This window comes from Pelophylax lessonae (assembly GCF_965119305.1).
Source record: "Pelophylax lessonae genome assembly, chromosome: 4".
Taxonomy (NCBI): Eukaryota; Metazoa; Chordata; class Amphibia; order Anura; family Ranidae; genus Pelophylax; species Pelophylax lessonae.
The window spans coordinates 550,108,492-550,129,787 of NC_138771.1; the positions used below are offsets into that span (position 1 = coordinate 550,108,492).

General features: G+C 47.1%; 1 protein-coding gene across 1 annotated transcript in view; it reads right to left on the minus strand.

The window, feature by feature from the left end:
• Nucleotides 1-17,493: 17,493 nt before the first annotated feature.
• Nucleotides 17,494-21,296, minus strand: part of LOC309553706 (DNA-directed DNA/RNA polymerase mu-like) — a 185,739-nt gene continuing 181,936 nt past the window's right edge. The window contains exon 12 of the mRNA XM_082255082.1: nucleotides 17,494-17,700. Within this exon, the coding sequence (XP_082111208.1) occupies nucleotides 17,614-17,700 (87 nt within the window). The 3' untranslated portion in view covers nucleotides 17,494-17,613. The remainder of the gene's footprint in view (nucleotides 17,701-21,296) is intronic.

Genomic DNA, 21,296 nt, shown 5'->3' on the forward strand with positions numbered 1-21,296 from the left:
ATTTAGGCAGTGGCTTGCGGCCTACTGGGAAATGCGGCAGAGTCGGCCTCAGATGAAGGGGGTGCAGCCCCAGTAAACCTGGCTGGGATGAGTGCACTTTCGGCTGGGCCTCCACACAAATTGAGGCAGCGACTTGCAGCCTACTAGGCCATGCGGCCAACTTGGCACCTCCCTTGGAAGGGGTGGCACTGTGGGGGTTGTTTTTGATAGCAACCAGGCCACCATTATTTTGAAGGGCACCTTACCCCTTTTAGCGCTGCGGGACTATCAGTGTACCCTGCCTGCGTGTCCACATCAAGGCGGGCCGCCCCCTTTTAAAGGGGGCTATTTCCAGTTGTGTGGGCCTCTATGGAGGGGCTCAGAGGATGACCCCCTTGTTTTTAGTGGGGTCCATTCGTGGACCCTGGGTCGGCGTCCCCCCTTGTGGGACTGCAGTCAGCAGTCCTCCCCTGACTTTTAGGTTTTTCTGGATGACCTTAGTATAATGGAGAGACCCACAAGGCACCCCATTTTCTATGGTCCTTGGGGTGGGGTGCCTTGTCCAGGTTCTGTGGCTTACACATGTATTTGCAGATGTGTGCAACTAAACCCCTGTTTTTAACTCATACTGTTAGACAGGTCAATCTGGTTGGTCGCAGACTGGTCGGTAAGGAGCGCTTGGAATCTTTTTGTGTCTTGTTACATGCGTTGGCCCTTCCAATGCTCCTTACTGCAGAGACCAGTTACAGGTGTGGGCAGTAACCGTTTGTCCTTATAAGGATTCCCTGCTTAAAAAGTGGACGGTCTTACCTGTAGGACTCGCCGGTTTCCAGGTTAAATAAAGCTACCTTAATTCTGGTTGAGGAGTCCTTGGCCTTTAAAGATACGGCGGATAGGAGAGCCGAGGCTCTGGCCCACCATATGTTTCACTATGGCTGGTTCGACTTAGGCCAGGGGAAGCTATTTCTAGGCTTACCAGACCAAGGTTGCTTGGAACGTCCGGGGAAGATTTAAAAGATCCATTTCCCTTATTCTCCATCCCAGAAGCACTAAATAATTTTCTATGAGCTGAAAAGGAGGGCCCTCTGTCTGTGACGAGGCTCCTTCCCTTTCCTTTCCTTGGCTGTAGCAGGAAGGTATTCTTCCCTCCCGTGATACCCTTAATGTCATCAAGGGTAGCCCCAAGCAAGCGATTGCCTTGAAAGGGCAGATCAATGAGAGCTTTCTTAAAGGCTTGGTCTGCAGACCAATTCTTAAGCCACAGCAGGCACCTTATCACCACCGCTAAAACAAAGTTTGGACAGCACAGGGGCCTGAGCTAAATCAACATAAGCAGCAGGGACCTGCTCACCCCCCAGCCCAGGCGCAAAAGCTTGGCCCATTCAGTTAGGGTCTGAGACAGCAGGGCTGAGGCAAAGACTGGCCACAATGCCGAACCAGCCATAGTAAACATGCTGCGTGCCACAGCCTCCGCTTTGTCAGCTGGGTCCTTAAAGAACAGGGGATCCTCTACTGGGATCATGGTAGCTTTGTTCAACCTGGAAACAGGAGGGTCCATGTCTGGACCAGTCCACTTTTTTTTTTTTTTAAGTGACCCCCTCAAAAGAGTAAAGTACAGCAAAACGTTTGGGGACCACAAAGGGTAATTTTGGTTGTTCCCATTACTTACAGGAAAACCTGTCAAAATAAGGCACATAAGGAAACACCTTTGGAGTACGATGCGACTTAAGCGTACCAAACAACGCAGCCACATTCATGGCTACCTCAGCCACATCCTCCATCTTAAAAGGCTCATGGACTGCAGTAATAAGTGTGTCTACCAGCAGCTTTTCATTCGCAGCTGCGACCATGGAGGAATTATCCTCAATCTCGGATGGATCTGGGGGTGTGGTATTAAGTCCCCCCTGGACGGGCCGTGTGCACTCTGCACTAAGACCCCCTTGCACTATACCCACACTGCAAACAGCAGGGCATGCACCTAGGGGTCTCCTACACTGGGACCCTTCCAGACTACCAGGGCGGGACACACACTATCTGTGGACCCTTACAGAGTTGGGATAGCGGGGGAGACCCCAGGGGTCTCTGCCGCATTCTCTGCCCTGGGACCCCCACCAGACTCTAGATCCAGACAGGGGGGAATGGGAGTGGGGGAGGCCCAGCTAAGTGAGAGATTTAAGGATGGGAGGAGGGAACCTGCAGGCAGGTCTGACTGTCCCTGGAGTTTACCCGCATCCACCCAAAAGAAAACCACCAAAAAAGGGGAGAGGGGGGACTGTACTTACCCTTCCATAGTGCAGGTAACGCTCCAGACAGAACTCCTCGCCACAGAAGTAGGGGAGCCGTCAGCCAAGGGACCGCTGCGGCTCAGACCCCAGCCCGGTCGTATGCGACCCTGTGAGACATTTAACTCGCAGACCGGCCTCTGTCCGTGAGGCTATGTCGCGGCCGACCTAGCGCGTAGCTGCTGTCTGCACGCACTCGCTGGCTGAGCTTGGGGGAGGACCACTGGATCTAGAATATCCAGCCCATCGCCCAGCCTGGCAGTTGATTGTAGATCTTCCGAGAGAAAACAAAAAAAGATGTAAGGAAGGAGATCCCAGCCGGGAGCCTAGGTCCTGACTAGACAGCTTAAAAATGATTACCTAGAGCAGAGGAGGGTTATACACCAGCTGAGGACAGCCCATGGGCATATGCAGGTGTTTTTTTGTTCTGCCTAGTTCTACTCCTGCAGGAGGCACTATAACCCACTAGTTATGATTTACGGAGTGCTGTGTCCATCGCTGAACGAAAGAGAAATGGATTTTACAGTAAGTCAAAAATCCCATTATCTTTCAAAAAGTTTGACATCAAGGATCTCTAGCCAGTATTAGATAAGAACTGGCAAGGTTCTAACCTTTCCCCATTCTAACTGTCTTTGACCAAACTAGGGAAACGTGAAGCCGAGCTCCAGAAAAAAATTAGAATATCCACAGGTCCCCCTGCATTGCAAGGATTAAATGCTCCTTTAGTCTAGGGCAGCCTTTTTCAACCATGTACCCAGGCACGCCTTGGAAAATGCCTAAAAATTGCCCAAAAAGTATATTCACAAGCCAGCAGTTGGATCAAACCTGCCTTTTAGTTACACAAAGCATTGAGTTTACACTGTGCACCATTACAACCTTCCAGTTGCTGGCGTCCTAAAAACCAAATGACATCAGTTTATAAGGAGGATGTGGGGCACCTGCACAGCACCCTTGTTTGCTCCTCTGTCAGCACTGGGTTAAGTTAGCTAAGTGAGGGAAAAGAGAATGCTAGAATACTAGACCGTACAAGGGTGTAAAGGTGGTTCTGCTTTGGAAGACCAATGCAGTTAATAGGGGATTCTATTTTTTTTTTTTCATTCAGCCAGCGGGTTGAACAAAAAAACTGACCCGATTCCTCCATCCACGCATTCAAGGTGAATTGGGGAATCTTCCATGCTGTGTCATTGTATTCTGACAGCAGGCAGACTTCCCAATCGTCCGAATACACTGATCACCATTGCCAGCTACAGCCTGCAGCGCTGATCGAGTGAAAAAAATCCAACAGAACGATTGTACAGAAGTCCATCAATAGCTCCATTTCTGTGCAACCACAGTGCCCTTACATGGATTAACATTCAACCGCTCCCTGCTAAACCAGCCAAATGTCAATCCATGTATGGCCAACCTAAATCACCTCTAAGGCCAAGCGTCCTACGTGTGTGAATGACATTTTAGAATGGGGTGCCTCGAGAGTGTAAATAATTTTAAAAAGGTGCCTTGACAGAAAAAAAGGATCTTTGTACTCACCATCAATGCCTTTTTTTGGAGTCCATTAAGGGACACAGGTTTCAGCCCTCTGTTTTTAATTATGCTCTTGGTACGGCTTGCTGGAAACAGGCATGCTGGCCTACAATGTTTTGTTTGCCAGTGCTATAGGTGGTAGCATAACTCATCCGTATTTGAATTCCTGTGCCCCTCAATAAACAAGAAAAAAAAAAAAAAAACACTTTATAGTCTATATAAGTAATGTGGACAACAAATGTTCTGGTAGCCAATAGCTGGTCGGAGATAAAAAATGTAAACACTTAAGGCATGATAAAGAAATACGGACCTCATTCAGAAACTCTGCCATGTAGAGGTCCCTGGTGATATACATTCTTACAATAGAGTTCAGGTTTTAACTGAAATTAATGCGATCACAGGCATAATAAGCACACTGGAGTTCTGCACACCTTACATCGTGATTGTGTGATTCATATTACATACAGAATGGACTTCGAACAAATCTCAAAAATAGTTTTGACATTAACAATGATGCTGAACAACTGCAACCTTGTTAAAATGCCAGGTACAGCACCAAGCATGGGGATTTATAAGAATATTTACTTCAGGAAGCCACTCCCATTTTGTAACAAGCAGTGTCAGGAGAATAATAACTCTATAGACCCAGGGGTGGGCGCTGTGTCCGTCAATGAACATCAGAGAAACAGATTTTTTTACGGTAAGTCAAAAATCCCATTTCTCCATCGTTCATTGACGGACGCAGTCTCTGATCTTCATATCAGTAGGGTTACACTGCCCCCTACAGGAGTAGGACACTAGGCAGAAAAGTTCTGGCTATGCCTATGGGCAGTTCCAGGGGGTATACAGTCTCTCCCTGCTATAGGATGTCAGTTTTAATCTGCCTAGTCAGGAGTAAGGATCTAGTTCCTTGCTGGTATCTCGGGTCCTGGCAAAGTTATTTCTAGATAGTTTGTTCTAGTTGGATTTTTCTCTGGATTTTTTCCTGTGAGATCTACAAGCAACTATGCTGGATCTGGGTGACGGGCTGGATATATAGATCCAGTGGTCACCCAAGCTGGCCAACTAGCATGTGCAGACCTTAGCTCCGCGCTGGGTCGGCTGCGACATAGTCCCACTGGACGGGGTCTGGCTAAACGTCTCACCAGGTCGCACAGGACCGAGTCTAGGCCCGAGTCGCAGTGTTCCTATTTGGCTGACAGCCCCCCACTTCGGCGGAGAGGGGTTCCGTCAGGAGATGGCAACCGTCTGTTCTTGGTATGGTGAGTAAATATCCCCCCTCTTCCCCTAGTGGGTTTTGGGGTCGACGTGGGCCCCTCCCTAGGACGGTTGGACCCTCACAACCCTGGTTTCCCTTCAGTCCTTTCATGCACCCCCCACCTAACTGCGCCCCCCCACTACTAGGGGCTATTGTGAGGTTTGTGACTACTCCCGGGGGCTGGGACCGAGCTTTAGGCCGGGGGGGGTGCGCTGTCGGTGGTGGACGATCAATCGTGCGGGGGGGGGGGGTTCTACCTGTCACTTCAGGGCCCACCTTCCAATCGATCCGGTCCAGGAGGCTGGGGGGTCCCCATGAGGGTCCTCATTAGCTCCGCAGTCTGCCATTTTCTTGTAGCCACATGTGCCCTGCATGATCGGTGGCCATCTTGGTACACCCGGCGCCATTTTTAGGTGGATTTCTCAAAGGAATCACTGATGGGAGTTCCTGGAGGCATTGTTCTGGGTGGAGCCCCTCCTTATACCCTGGTGCTGATCATCAGATCTTTCTTTCTGGATGGAGATCGCTGCTGACATGTGCTGTGCAGACCTTTGGGCCTCCTGGTGCATCTTTGGTGTCGGGTGGCGAGTCGGGGGGGGTCTTCAGTGCGCTCTGCCTGACCTCTTGGGGGCACTGTAGCACGGTGGGACGGTTTTTAGAGGGCTGCAGGGCCCTCTGGATAGATGCACGGTCGGCTATCCTGTAATCGTTTGTGTCCCAGGCGGAGGTGGCCTTTAACCACTAAGACCGGAAGGATTTGCCCCCTTAATGACCAGAACCTATTTTGCGATTCGGCACTGCGTTACTTTAACAGAAAATTGCGCGGTTGTGCGATGCTGTACCCAAAAAAAAAATTGACGTCCTTTTTTCCCACAAATAGAGCTTTCTTTTGGTGGTATTTGATCACCTGTGAAATTTTTTTTTTGGCGCTATAAACAAAAAAAGAGCGACAATTTTGAAAAAAAAATATATATATATATTTTTCACATTCTGCTATAGGACATTTATATTTATATCGCCTGTTTGGGGCTACCCTTTATTACATTATCAAAGGTCTCACAGGGGGTAAGAGTACCTTTCTCCCACAGGCTAACAAGGGTAAGGACCCACATCACAGACAGGGTGGGTCCCTCCTTTTCAGCACACAAGAAGTTTTTTCGTCCCCCAGGGTCAGTCGATAAGGCAAAGTCCTTAAAGACTCCCTCGGGTGGTTCCAAGCAACCCTGGTCTGGCAAACAAAAATCACGTTTTTTCCAAACCTGAGCACAAGACCGCTTCAGCCTGAAGGTGCGACCTCACCCGTATCTGGGGTAGGGGGGACATCTTTGCCGATTCCCGGACCTGTGGCTATCCCGGATACAAGACGAATGGGTTCAGGATGTCATACGGTCCGGTTACAAGATCGAGTTTCGATCCATCCCGCAGGTAAGGTTTTTTCCCTTCCAATGTGAGACTGTCCCCGGATCGCTTGCTGGCGCTCTCTAGGGCAGTACAGGACCTGGTACAACAGAAAGTAATAGTTCCAGTTCCGTGTGCGGAACGTTTTCAGGGCTTTTATTTAAACCTGTTCACGGTCTCTAGGAAGGAAGGCAAGGTGCGTCCAATCCTGGACCTGAAAGCACTGAACTGCTTTGTGTGAGTTCAAAAATTCAAGATGGAATCTGTTCACACAGTGGTGGCTTCCCTACATCAGGGGGATTTCCTGGCCTCCTCAAAGATGCCTACCTTCACATCCCAATCTGTGTAGGACACCAACGGTTTCTCCGTTTTGCAGTGGGAGAGGATCACTATCAGTTTGTGGCGTTACCCTTTGGTCTCGCCTCTGCTCCTCAGGTCTTCACAAAGGTGTTGGCTCCGGTCCTGGCGCTGTTATGGCAGCGGGGAATATCAGTCCTGGGTTACCTGGACAATCTGCTTCTCCGTGCGGAATCTCCCATGGTGCTGGTGACAAATTTGGAGATCACCATGAGAACTCTGGAGGAGTTCTGTGGATTCTGAACCTTCAGAAGTCGCCCCCGGTTCCTTCCAAGAGACTGGACTATCTGGGCCTGACTTTCAAATTTTTCCGAAGGAAGAAACACCCTGGCTGAGGACAAGTCCAGACTGCGGTTTAGCTGTTGCTGTTCTGCAAATGGTCGTCCCTTCGGACCTGTATGAAAGTTCTGGGACTGATGGTGTCGTCCTTGGAGGTGGTCCCCTTCGCTCAGTTCCACACGAGGATCCTCCACAAGGAAATCCTTCTCAAATGGAACAAGAATCCAAATTCCTTGGGCAATCAGATCCAGCTGAGCCAGGTGACCAGGGAGTCCCTGTTATGGTGGCTTCGGTCCCCGATGCTCAAGCAAGGAAAATCCTTCCTCCCTATATATTGGACGATTGTCACCACGGATGCCAGTTTGCCTGGGTGGGGAGGGGTTCTCGGCAGGTTGTCTGCTTAAGGAGTATGGCCCCTGGAAGAATCCAGGTTACCGATAAATGTTCTGAGGCTGAGAGCAAATCAGGCTTTGCCTAGTCCACTGGACCGAGCACCTGCAGGGTTGTCCAGTGTCCATTCGGACAATGCCACAGCTGTGGCTTAGATCAATCCTCAAGGGGGCACCAAAAGTGTCCTTGCGGCCTTGCAAGTGGCAGGCATCCTTCGATGGGTGGACCGCTTTGCTCCAGCTCTCTCTGCTGTTCACATTCCAGGAGTTAAACATTGGCAGGTCGATTACCTCAGTCAACAGGCCTTTGATGCAGGGGAATGGTCCCTCCATCTGGAGGTGTTCCAGCAGTAGTGCTTTTGTTGGGGCACCCCAGATGTAGATCTGTTGGCGTATCTGATCAACAGAAAAGTGCAGAGGTTTGTAGCCAGCTCCCGGGACCCTCTGGCAGAAGGCACAGACACGCTGGTGGCCCAATGGAGTCAGTATCAGCTGATGCATGCCTTTCCTCCTCTCAAGTTGCTGCCAAGACTTCTTTGCAGGATCGAGGCGCAAGGGGCTCCGGACTGGCCTAGCCGAGCTTGGTACGCCGACCTGGTCGGGCTAGTCACAGACTCTCCTTAGAGACTTCCTCTCAGGGAGGATTTACTGTCTCAAGGGCCAACATTCCATCCTGCTTTACAGTCGCTGGCTTTGACGGCTTGGCTGTTGAAAGCCAGGTGCTGAAGGACAGGGGATTGTCTGCTTCAATGATTCCCACTCTGCTTAAAGCGAGAAAAGCAACTTCTAGGAAGATCTATCATCGTACGTGGAAGTCGTATATTGCGTGATGTGAGTCCCTTAGGGTCCCCCCTTGCTCTTACTCGGTGGCTAGGATCTTGGCCTTCCTGCAACGGGGAGTTGATCAGAAATTGGCCTTGAGTACTATCAAGGGCCAGGTCTCGGCCTTGGCAATTTTCTTCCAAAGGCCATTAGCCACCCATTCCCACCCATTCCCTGGTACGTAACTTTATCAAGGGGGTGCAACACTTCTGCTGCGACTTCCGTTGCCACCTTGGGACCTTAAGTTGGTGTGGTCAGTTCTCCAGAAACCTCCTTTTGAAAGTATTCTGGAGATTTCCCTCCTTTCCTTGTCCCAGAAGGTGGCCTTTTTAATGGCTATTACTTCTGGGCACAGGGTGTCGGAACTGGCGGCATTGTCCTGCCGTTCTCCCTACCTGATGGTTCACAGGGATAAAGTGCAGGGTTCGTACGGTCATTAAATTCCTGGAAAAGTAATGGGATTTTGAAATGGCACTTTCCAGGCCTGGGAAAGTTTTGGAAAATGACTAAACCCCACAAAGTTTTGGAAAAGTAATGGAATTGAGAAAGGCAACCACTGTGGAGCAGATGCTTAATAATCTTATTGACACATTTTACATGGTGTAAGTGTCTATCAGCATAGGAGGTAGGCGTCCTTCCAGGTCCGCGTTTTTTCCCTGAGACTGGCCAGCAGCAGCCAAGAGATGACACTAGAGAACCAATCAGGTACTCACTTCTGATCGAGGCAGCGGTGCAGCGAATAGTCACTGGAGGGCCGCATGAACGTGATGACGCGGAGGTGCGGTAACCGCATGCTCCGAAACCAGTCTCTAGAGTCATCTCTCAGCTGCTGCAGGCCAGTCTTGGGGAAAAACCGCAGACCCGGAAGGATGCCTACCTCCTATGCAGATCGACGCTTACACCATGTAAAATGTGTCAATAAAATTATTAAGCATCTGCTCCACAGTGGCGCCTTCCTGTCTTTTCTGCCTGTTCGTGGGACTGTGGCTTCGGCCTACAAAGAGTAAACGCCGCATATTTGTGCAATCTGTGCTATCCACCAGCTGCACCTTCATGACTGCCTGAACTGAAGCTTTATCTCCAAGCAGTAGTGCCCATTAATCTTCGTTATCCAGTAGACTAAGAGTAAGCGCTGCATTTGTGCATCTGTGCCATCCATACCAGTCCGGCTGCACCACCATCATGACTGCCTGAACTGAAGCTTTATCCCCAAGCAGGAGCGCCCATTAATCTTCTTTCTCCAGTATATTAGTCAAATTACAAGAGTTAACTTTATGGGCGTAACGCAGTTTCAGCTAAAGTTAGTGTGTAGCAATGCCAGGGAAATGCAGCTTTAGGCCCCTTTCACACATTTCGGTCCGTCGGCGGACACAGTTTATCTCAGCGGGGGATCGGTCTGCCGATCTGCTGATCCCCCGCTGAGCAGGCGGATGGCAGCTTTGTCTCCGCACTGTGTCCCGTCTGATCCGATCTGCTGGACGGATGGAAAATAGGGTTTCCATCCCTGCAGATTTGACGGATCGGATGTCAGCGGACATGTCTCCGCTGGCATCCGATGCCCCATAGAGATGCATAGGGCATCTGTTCAGATCCGCCAAATAAACGGACAGGCGGATCTGAACGGCCGCCTGTGTGAAAGGGGCCTTAAAAATGTATGGCTTCATGATCAAAAGTATGAGAGGTGGCTGGAGAAAGATCAGGACCCGGGACGTGCTGTATGTACACTGTGGCAGAACCTTGCGGCCAAAAGGAAGCATCCGCAGATGCCAACACATCCACTTTATAAAACTTTGTAAAAGTGTGCACTGACGACCAGATGGCCGCCTTGCAAACCTGCGTCACTGATGCCTGATGACGGAAGGCCCGGGAGGCACCAAGCTCCCTAATAGAGTGCGCCTTGGCAGGGAAAGGAGGAACCTGACCTCTGATGGAATAGGCCTGAACCACCGACCATCTGGAAATGGTCGCAGAGGAAGCGGACAACCCTTTGAGGTCCATCCGTGAGCACAGAGTCTGACTTCCTGAAAGACTCTGTAGCTGCCAGGCACACCCTAATTGCCCGGACCACATCCAAGGCAATTTTCTTCAGATGTTTAGGCCTTGGACACAGGGAAAGCAACACATTGTCTCCATTTAAATGAAAATCAGAGACAACTTTTGGAAGGAACGATGGACAGGGGGCAAAGAACAACCATATCCCTGTGAATCACCAGGTAAGGTGAAGGACAGGATAACGCTGCCAGTTCGGACATCCTGCACACAGAAGTAATAGCCACTAAAAAGGCCACCTTCTGAGACATCGTAAGCAGGGGAATCTCCCAAATATTTTCAAAAGGAAGCTTCTGCAGAGCTGAAAGCACCAAACTAAGATTCCAAGGCAGCAACAGAGCCCGCACTGGAGGAATCAAAATGTCAGACACCCTGAAGAAAGGTACGCACCAGGGAGTGTGTGGCCAAAGGTCGTTGGAAAAAGACCACCAAGGCTGGGAGCTGGCCCTTGAGGATACTCTAGGCCAAATTCTGTTCAACCCGTTTTCCACCCCGGGAATGTGTACGGCTGAGAGGGCTGGAACAAACTGTTCTGCCCACCTTAGAATGTCTGCTACCTCCAGAGCCGCCGGGACACTTCTTGTGCCCCCTTGATGATTGACATGAGCCACGGTCATGGCATTGTCCAATTGAATGCACAACGGACAACCCTGAAGATTATCTGTCCAATGATCCAGACACAGTCTGATCGCTCAGAGTTCCAAGACATTTATCGGTTGTCTTGACCTGTCCAGATCCCCTGAGCAGAATGCTTGCGAAGGATGCCTCCCCAGCCACAGGCTGGCATCTGTGGTGGCCACTGTCCAATACAAGGGGAGGAAGGATTTGCCCAGCCATAGCCCTGGAGAGTAAAGCCACCATATCAAGGACTCCCTCGTTCCCTGACTCAGACAGATTGGATATTCCAGAGACTGGAGAGTCTTGTCCCATTTGATCTTAATCTCCCTTTGCAGGGACCTTGTATGAAACTGTGCAAACTGAACCTCGTAGGTAGACACCATCAGGCCCAGCAACCGCGTGCAAGCCCAGAGGGATGACCATCTGTTTGACAGCAGGAGATGAACTGCAGCCTGCAGTTTCTGGAGTTTAAAGAGGAAGTAAACCCTCCTCAGGAAGTTGTACCTATAGGTAAGCCTATGTTAAGGCTTACCTATAGGTACTGTAAATATCTCCTAAACATGTACCGTTTAGGAGATATTTACATTTGATGCAGCCAGTGACGTCACTGGCGCATGCGCTCTGAAGGAACGGCAGATCGTGCCGTTCCTTCAGAGCCCTGTGCCGTGACCGTCGGCTCCCGCGCGGGAGTGACGTCACCGCGGCTCCGGCCAATCAGATGGCCGGATGCCGCGATCCCGGAAGAGGTAAGAGAGCGGCGCGGCGAGGGCTCGTTCTAAGGTAAGTATTTGATAATGAGCTAGTATGCGATGCATACTAGCTCATTATGTCTTTATCTTTCAGGATGTAAAGAAAAGAAAAAAAAAATTATCGGTTTACAACCTCTTTAAAAAAGAAATAATCAGCGCAAACCAAACAACAAATGAATATGCAATAAGGTGTACCAGGCAGCAAGCAATCAGTGCCAAACACAAAACACCTGTGAAATAAATATAAAATATTGCTGCGCCAAATAAGCATAAAAGTGAGGATATATCAAAATCAATCAGTGATTATATACATATGAATGTATAAACATATATAAATCCAGTGCAAAAAAGAGGTTCAGTGTAAAAAGTCCAAATCAGGTATTATATCAATATAGTCCCAAAATCATATAGTGCTCAAACGTGATAAATCTCTTCATCCAGAAATATAAGTGATTAAGGGTGCTTGCATGCTCCACTCAAAAAGTGCTCCCTGTGGCTGGTGACACACTAGCAGCTCACCTCAAGGCTAGGCTCTTTGCAGAGCCAAAACACGCATATGAGTGATATAATCCAGTAGCCTGGTCCTCTTACAACGATCTCCTATTCATCTCTCCAATTACATAGTATAAAGTGTTGTCCAGGAACACATCCCAGCCGTATGTGCACTGCTCTGAGGATGGTGCTGTGTGTAGTTCGCCGTTTCCTCGATCCGGGCACCTCCCCGGGAACTACACACAGCACCATCCTCAGAGCAGTGCACATACGGCTGGGAGGTGTTCCTGGACAACACTTTATACTATGTAATTGGAGAGATTGATGGACAAAGCTCTCCATAAATAACTACTGGTTATATTGCCTCCGCCAGGAGTAGAACTAGGCAGAACAAAAAACACCTGGCTACGCCCATGGGCCGTCCTCAGCTTTGTATATAACCCCCCTCTCTGCTCTAGGTAATCAGTTTAGAAGCAAGCAGTATTAGAAGTATCAGACCTCCATGGAGGGGTGGGTGCTGTGTCCTTCGGTCTCAGAGAAATGGATTTTACGGTAAGTATAAAAATCCCATTTTCTTTCGTTCGACAGTCACAGCGCCCCATACATCAAACTACTACTGGGATATCCAAAAGCAGTGCCAAAACGAAAAATGAGGGGTGGGGAAAATAACCCCACCTAGGCTAAACATAAGAGCCCTTAACCAGGACACAGGAACCCGTCTGAAAAGTAAAGGTTTAAAGAAAAACACCCCTCAAGAGGGAACAGCCCCTCTTAAACAGCTGCCTGCAAAACTTTGCAAACCAAAAGAAGCATCCACAGATGCCAAAGTATCTACCTTAAAGAATTTTGTGAAGATTTGCAACGGCGATCAAGTGGCCACCTTGCAAAATTGCGATATTGATGCCTGATGACGGAAGGCCCAAGAAGCACTCAGCGCCCGAGTATAATGCGCCGTGACAGGAAAAGGTGGAACCTGACCTTTAATGGAATAGGCCGAGTCACCATCTGTCAAATCCATCTGGAGATAGTAGGCGAAGAAGCGGCCAGCCCTTTTCTTGGTCCGTCTGTAACCACAAAAACGAGTCTGACTCAGTAGCTGCCAGATTCACCCGAATCGCACAAACCACATCCAAGGTATGAAAGCAAATTCCTTGGGCTGAGCCAGCTTGGGACACAAGGAAGGCAACACAATGTCTTCATTCAAATGGAAGTCAGAGACAACTTTGGGCAGGAAGGATGGACAGGCACGAAGAACCACTTTATCCCTATGGATCACGATCTAGGGACTGCGACAGGATAATGCCGCCAATTCCGATACCCTGCGGGCCGAGGCAATAATCACCAAGAATGTCACCTTCTGGGATAGCGTAGGCAAGGGAATCTCCCGAATATTCTCAAGAAACGTACACTTTCCACGTATGATGGTATATCTTGCTGGAAGACTACTTCCTCGCCTTCACCATAGTAGGGATCACGGATATACCCCTATCTCTCAGTACTTGGCTTACAATAGCTAACCCATTAAATCCAGTGACTAAAGCAGGATGGCAGATCAGCCCTTGGGACAACTGGCCTTCTCTGAGAGGAAGCCCCCAAGGGATGTTTATGGCCACCAGATTGATTGGAAGATCCTCACCATTGATTCCTGAGCCTAAGCGGAGGATGATACTGGCCTTACCGTGGCCCTTGGACGTCTGCAGCGTCTTCCAGAGGAACCCGTGTTCTCGCCACGAACCTCGGCATCCTGCTGTGGAGCCGAACCTGCTAAAAGGAGCTGCATGTAGGACTGTGCAAACCGAACCATCTTGAAGGTGGATACCCCCTAACTCAGAACCTGTATGCAAAATGGGAGAAAGTATCTGTCCGACAGCAGCCGGTGAATCACGGCCTGTGGTTCCTGAAGTTTGTCCAGAGGAAGGACCACCCTGGTCAGAATTAGAATCAGACCTAGGTAAATCAATTCCCTAGACAGGGATAGGGGGGACCTTAGGTAGTTGGGACATCACCTGAACCTTTGCATGAATTAAATCGGCACAAGGAGACTCCATTGTTGGTCAGCTTTAAAAATGCCAGTTGCCTGGCTGCCTGTCCTCATACATTTAGTCACTGATAATGAACAGCCATGTAGCCTCCTGAAAGTCAGAAATGAAATGCATATTTGCTCTAGATTAGAGCAAAAGTGTTGAAAACACTAGATCAGCACAATGGCCCCAGGAATGAATATTTTCACAGGACAAAAATAGCAGCCTTTCAACTCACATCCTGATTCTAGGGAATGATTTAGCAAACTATGAAAGTCACAGTATAGTAATATGCTTTTCTCTTCTAAACACGTTAAACCACTGTGAAAGCCATAAACAAAACTAGGCAAACAGAGCAATGTGCTAGTCAACAGCAGGACCAGACTGGCCTACCGGGATACCAGGAAAATTTCCTAATAGGCCCACAAGTCCCCCTGCCCTGGGGCTGGCTGGCAGTCGATGGGACCAGTTAAAAAAAAAAATATGTCTGTGGCCGACCCGACTTGTGCACTGCGTATGTGCCGCCGCCACCGCTCGGGAAAGCCCATACTCGCTTGGCTATTCTCAGGCAGACGACGTATGCGCGGTGATGTGATGGCGCCATTTTTAAATGTAAGGTGCCTCACCAAAGGTTAAGTGAGACCCCTCCTCAGGAGATGCACCCCTGCCTCTCCTGCACCATGCCCGCAGCCCCTGCCTCTCCTGCACCATGCCCGCAGCCCCTGCACCAGGCCTGCAGCCCCTGCATCTCCTGCACCAAGACTGGGCAGGATATGCCTTAGATAGCCTTTCAAACTTTTTACCCTCAAAATCCTCAAATTTTCAGGTCTCAGGGACCCTCCAATAAGATCAATTTATCAGGGTCAGTGGGAAGATGGCTTCCTTTCATTGCAGTTAGAATGTCACCCTTACAAATAGCTTAATAAGAACATGGTGTCATGCCTCTGATGTTACCAAGTGGCGTTGGTCCTGGAACTTTGAAGACACCAGCAAATTCGGAGGTCAATGAGCCACAGCTCGAGGAACCCCTAGCAACTTCTGGAGGAACCCTGGTTGAGAATGGCTGTTTAGGATAATCTTCCACTGCAAAAATTAGGCTATGAGGCTACAGAAGCTGCAGTATCTAGGCACAATCACTGCATTTTTTCAGGAGGGATTCAGGACAAACGTCATTTAGTATAGGTCCACTTTGATTTCATTGCAAAAGCTGCAGAAAATGACTGTATATGAACAGATCGGAAGCCCACTCCTGTTACACTATGTAGACTGGTTAGAACAACATACACATAAACCAGCTGATTTGTTCTTTATGTGTGGCTGGCAAACAATGAACATACTCTTCCTACTCCTGGATGTGGTAATACAAAAGTGTCTTGTAGGGCATTCATTTATTACAGATACTTATATAGTGCTAACAATTTACACAGCACTTTACACAGTACATTTACATCTGTCCCTGTCTTCAATGAGCTTGCAATCTAAAGTCCCTAATGCCCAGTACACACGATCCGAAAATCGGGCGACGTTCCATCCGTTATTTTTCGTATTCTAGCAGCTCTCAATAATATTCGCTTAACGGGAGAAGTTACTCACGATACGAATTTTCTCGGACGATAATTCTTAGCTTCCGGTATGCGTAACCACGCTGTAGCGTGTGAGGGGAAAATGATGTCTACTGCTCATGCGCTGTCTACTGCTCACCATTTTTTTCGGACGAACAACATACTGATAACACGATTATCGTACGATGTGTTATAATACGATCAAAATTTTTATGCTTGCACAACCGGATAATATTGGGTGAACTGTCGTGATCGCCTCTCGTAAGCTGTGTACTAACGATCCGATTATCGTCCGATCCTTTCACAAGCGTTAATTTTCGTCCGATTTTCGGATCGTGTGTACGGGCCATAACTCTCAATCTGCAAAGCAGGGAATAAAAACCTCAACATCCCTTACTAAAATCCGCACACATTACACATAGTTAGGCACATATTTAACCCTTTGATTGCCCCAGATGTGAACCCCTTCCCAGACAGTGTGATTAGTACAGTGTGTGTATATTATTAGTACTGATCACTGTAGTAGTGTAGTAGAGATGTCAGTGAGAGTTAGCCAATCCCTTCAAAGCGTCAGTGTCAGATTGCCCGCTGTTCCGCCATAAGTCATTGATTGCCGCCATTAGTAGCATTAAAAACAATTTTAAAAATTAAGGGATATATTTTAGATCAGAAAGTAAAAAATATTTTTTTTTTTCCCAAATGCATGCTCTTTTTTTTGTTCACAGCACTAAAAATAAACCCAGTAGCGATCAAATACCACCAAACGTAAACTCTATTTTTGAGGTAAAAAATTATATAAATTTAGTTTGGGTAAAGCATTGCATGAGCAATGCAGTGCAGAATGGCCAAAAAAATGGCCTGGTCACGAAGGGGGGTAAAATATTCTAGAACTGAAGTGGTTAATCATGGAAAGTTACTGTAATGGCTTTGGTCATTTTTTCTGTTTAATTTCAGTGATTAGGGACAACATGAGCAAAACATGTTGGAGCTTTCTAGCTGGACTATTCACTGCTATTGCCTTACCACAAGAGAATTTCAAGGGACCTGAAGATTGAGTGCCATCCTATAGTTGTCTATTATGTTTTCAGAAGATCCAATACATACATAAAATTGTAAGATGGGTTGTCCTAGGATACCAAACAGCAGATTCTGCTTGCACTGAGGAATTGTCTGACTGAAACCTGGTATGTAACCACCAGACGTTTGCATCAGTTATTTGGGCAGGCATAAAGGAAACCAGTACTGAAAGAAATACATGGAAACTGGAACTGAATTCCAGTAATATTAATTCCCCTGCCTTTAATGCATTTTGAGTCACTGACCTAGAACAAGTGCACAGATCAGATCTCCAGGTTTGTTTCAAGTCTGTGCCTTAGCCCTTACATAAGCATAATGTCCAGGCTACAAGAATTTTCAGAAAAAAAAAAAAAGAGTGGTCAGCAATGGCAGCCCCCATATTCACCTATTACCGGTTTTGTTTTACTTGTAACTGAGAGCACAGTAAAGTTATTCAAGAATTCATGCAAGCCATGCTAATCAGACCAGCTTTCTGAACACCCCCAAACTTTAAGAACTGTACTATGCAAATCTTTACCAGGTTCTGGTCTTACTGGTCAGTGAGTGTGCAAAGAATTAAAAAAGGCCAGAAGGTGTAAAGGAGAGTTAAAAAAAAAAATGAACATTTTGACTTAAAATTATTCTATCACCACCACAGAGCTACTAAAATTATTAAAAACTTTATATAGAAAAATTGTGCTTTGTGTTTACAAAAATATAATACCTTTACATATCCTCAGTAAAATAATCCCCAATATGTACATGAACCATAGAAGGATCATCAGGCATTTCTGTCTGAGGGGGGCACATACTCCAGACCCAAATGTGCAAAGATATCTTCCTCCGATGCTGCTGAGAAGGAACCTTTCTGGAAAGAAAAAAGAAAGGCATATTTTTGTGTTGCAGCCCAAGCCCATATTATATAAATTGTAAAAGAAAAAGCTATAACATTTTCTGGGATGCCTAATTTTCAGCTTCCAATTCTTTAAGAAACACAAAGCTGAATTTGTAAACACTTATTAAAATAAGATTGTGGACTTACCAAAAAGGGATGTAGGATAGCCATCGTAACGCGATTGAACAGGGCCCACATATACAGTGCCTTCAAAAAGTATTTATACCCCTTAAAATTTTCCACATTTTGTCAGGGTACAACCAAAACACATAAATGTATTTTATTGGGATTTTATATGATAGATCGACACAAAGTGGCACATAACTAAAGTGAAAGGCAAATGATAAATAGTTGTTTGCTAATTTTTTTTTACAAATAAATATCTGAAAAGTGTGGCGTTCATTTCTATTCAGCCCCCTTTACTCTGATAACCCCCTAACTAAAATCTAGTGGAACCAATTGCCAGACTTGAGACTGGGGCAGAGGTTCACCTTCCAGCAGAACAACCACCCTAACATTCAGCTGTGCTCATAAGTTTACATACCCTGGCAGGATTTATGATTTCCTGGCCATTTTTCAGAGAATATGAATGAGAACACAAAAACTTTTTTCACTCATGGTTAGTGTTTGGCTGAGCCCCCGTTCACACTGGGGCGACCTGTCAGGCGACCTGGTCGCCTGACAGGTCACCTTCCATAGAGAAGCTGCGGACCCGTTCTAATAGGAGCGACACAAGTCGCTCCGACTTAGAAAAAGGGTCCGGAGCTTCTTTGGGGCGACCCGGAGCGATCTGCATAGACTTCAATGTTATGAAGTCCGTGCCGGCCGCTCCGAGGTCGTGGGGCGAGCAGCGCGCCACGACCTATGAGGTCGCCCGGCAAAGTAGCGTCGCCCCAGTGTGAACGGGGCCTGAAGCCATTTATTATCAATCAACTGTTTACTCTTTTTAAATCATAATGACAACAGAAACTACCCAAATGACCCTGATCATAAGTTTATATACCCTGGTGATTTTGGCCTGATAACATGCACACAAGTTGACACAAAGGGCTTTGATTGGCTATTAAGGTAACCACCCTCACCCTTGATCTGTTTGCTTGCAATTAGTGTGTGTATAAAAAGATCAATGAGTTTCTGGACTCCTGACAGACCCTTGCATCTTTCATCCTGTGCTGCACTGACGTTTCTGGATTCTGAGCCATGGGGAAAGCAAAAGAATTGTCAAAGATCTGTGGGAAAAGGTAGTTTAACTGTATAAAACAGGAAAGGGATATAAAAAAAAAAAAAAAAAGATATCCAAGAAATTGAGAATGACAATCAGCAGTGTTCAAACTCTAATCAAGAAGTGGAAAATGAGGGGGCCTGTTGAAATCAAACCACGGTCAGGTAGACCAACTGAGATTTCAGCCACAACTGTCAGGAAAATTGTTCGGGATGCAAAGAAAAACCCACAAATAACTTCAGGTGAAATACAGGACTCTCTAAAAGCATGTGGTGTGGCTGTTACAAGATGCACAATAAGGAGGCACTTGAAGAAAGATGGGCTGCATGGTCGAGTCACCAAGCCATTACTACGCAACTGCCACAAAGTATCCCGCTTACAATACTCCAAACAGAAGGGAGACAAGCCTCAAACCTTCTGGCACAAAGTCATTTGGAGTGATGAGACCAAAATTGAGCTTTTTGGCCACAACCATAAACGATACATTTGGAGAGGAGTCAACAAGGCCTATGATGAAAGGTGCACCATTCCTACTGTGAAACACGGAGGTGGATCGCTGATGTTTTGGGGATGTGTGAGCTACAAAGGCACAGGAAATTTGGTCAGAATTGATGGCAAGATGAATGCCATATGTTATCAAAAAATACTGGAGGAAAACTTGCATTCATCAGCCCGGAAGCTGCGCATGGGACGTATTTGGACATTCCAACATGACAATGATCCTAAACACAAGGCCAAGTCGACCTATCATTGGCTACAGCAGAATAAAGTGAAGGTTCTGGAGTGGCCATCTCAGTCTCCTGACCTCAATATCATTGAGCCACTCTGGGGAGATCTCAAAACGTGCAGTTCATGCAAGACAGCCCAAGAATTTACAGAAACTGGAGGCTTTTTGCCAGGAAGAATGGGCAGCTTTACCATCTGAGAAGATAGAGCCTCATTCACAATTACCACAAAAGACTTCAAGCGGTCATTGATGTTAACCACTTAAGCCCCGGACGATTTTACCCCCTTCCTGACCAGGGCCTATTTTGCGATTCGGCACTGCGTGACTTTAACGGACAATTGCGCGGTCGTGCGACGCCGTACCTAAACGTATTTGACGTCCTTTTTTTCCCACAAACAGAGCTTTCTTTTGATCACCTGTGCGATTTTTTGATCATGCGCTATAAACAAAAAAAAGTGTGTTAATTTTGCAAAAACAATATTTTCCAAATTTTTTATATGAAATTCCCCCCAAAAAAATGTAAAAATCAAAATTTAACATTTTAGGCCAATTTGTTTTCTGCAACATATGTTTGGTTAAAAAAAAAATAAATCGCAAAAAGCTTATTTTGATTGGTTTGCGCAAAAGTTATTGCGTTTACTAAGGGAAAGATTTTTGTCATTTTTGTGGGTTTTTTTTTTTAACGCGTAATGGAGGCGATCTGCGATTTTTTTGCGGGACTGCGACATTGCGGTGGACAGATCGGACCCTTGACTGACATTTTTGACACTTTCGGGGGTTACCAGTGACATTACTACAGTAATCAGTGCTATACATATGCACTGTTACTGTAAAATGACACTGGCAGTGAAGGGGTTAACTTTTTGAGAAGGAGGGGTTAAGTGTGTCCCTAGGGGCGTGATTCTAACTGTGATTGGATGTGGCTTGATGTGTAAGAACAGTGATCAACGGTCCTACATAGCAGAACCGTATGATCACTATTCTTACACAGGGGAGAATGACAGACGGCTTGTTTACATTAGCCACCTGCCTTTCTCCCGGTGTAACGGACGATCGCGAGTGCCCGGCGGACCCACACACGTTGGGGAATCCGTGACCGAGCGGGAGCGCGCATCCGGTGGCGCGCGCTCGCTACCCAGAGCCTCACAGGCTAGTGACGTACCCCTACGTCACTTTGCCTGTGAGGGGCTGACCGCCGCAGTATATGTACTTGCGGCGGTCAGCAAGTGGTTAAAGGGGGCAATACACAGTATTAAGAACTGAGGTATGTAAACTTTTGATCAGAGTCATTTGGGTAGTTTCTGTTGTCATTATGATTTAAAAAGAGTAAAAACACAGTTGATTGATAATAAATGGCTTCAGCCAAACATGAACCATGAGTGAAAGAAAAGTTTGTTTGTCATCCTTCATATTCTCTAAAAAAATGGCAAAGAAATCCTAAATCCTGCCAGGGTATGTAGACTCAACTCATACTATGTATGTATGAGCTCAACTGTATAGCCAGAGCTACAATGGAATCGTTTAGAGCAAAGCATATTCATGTGTTAGAATGGCCCAGTTAAAGTCCAGACCTAAATCTAATTGAGAGTCTGCTGTTCACAGACGCTCACTCTCTTATCC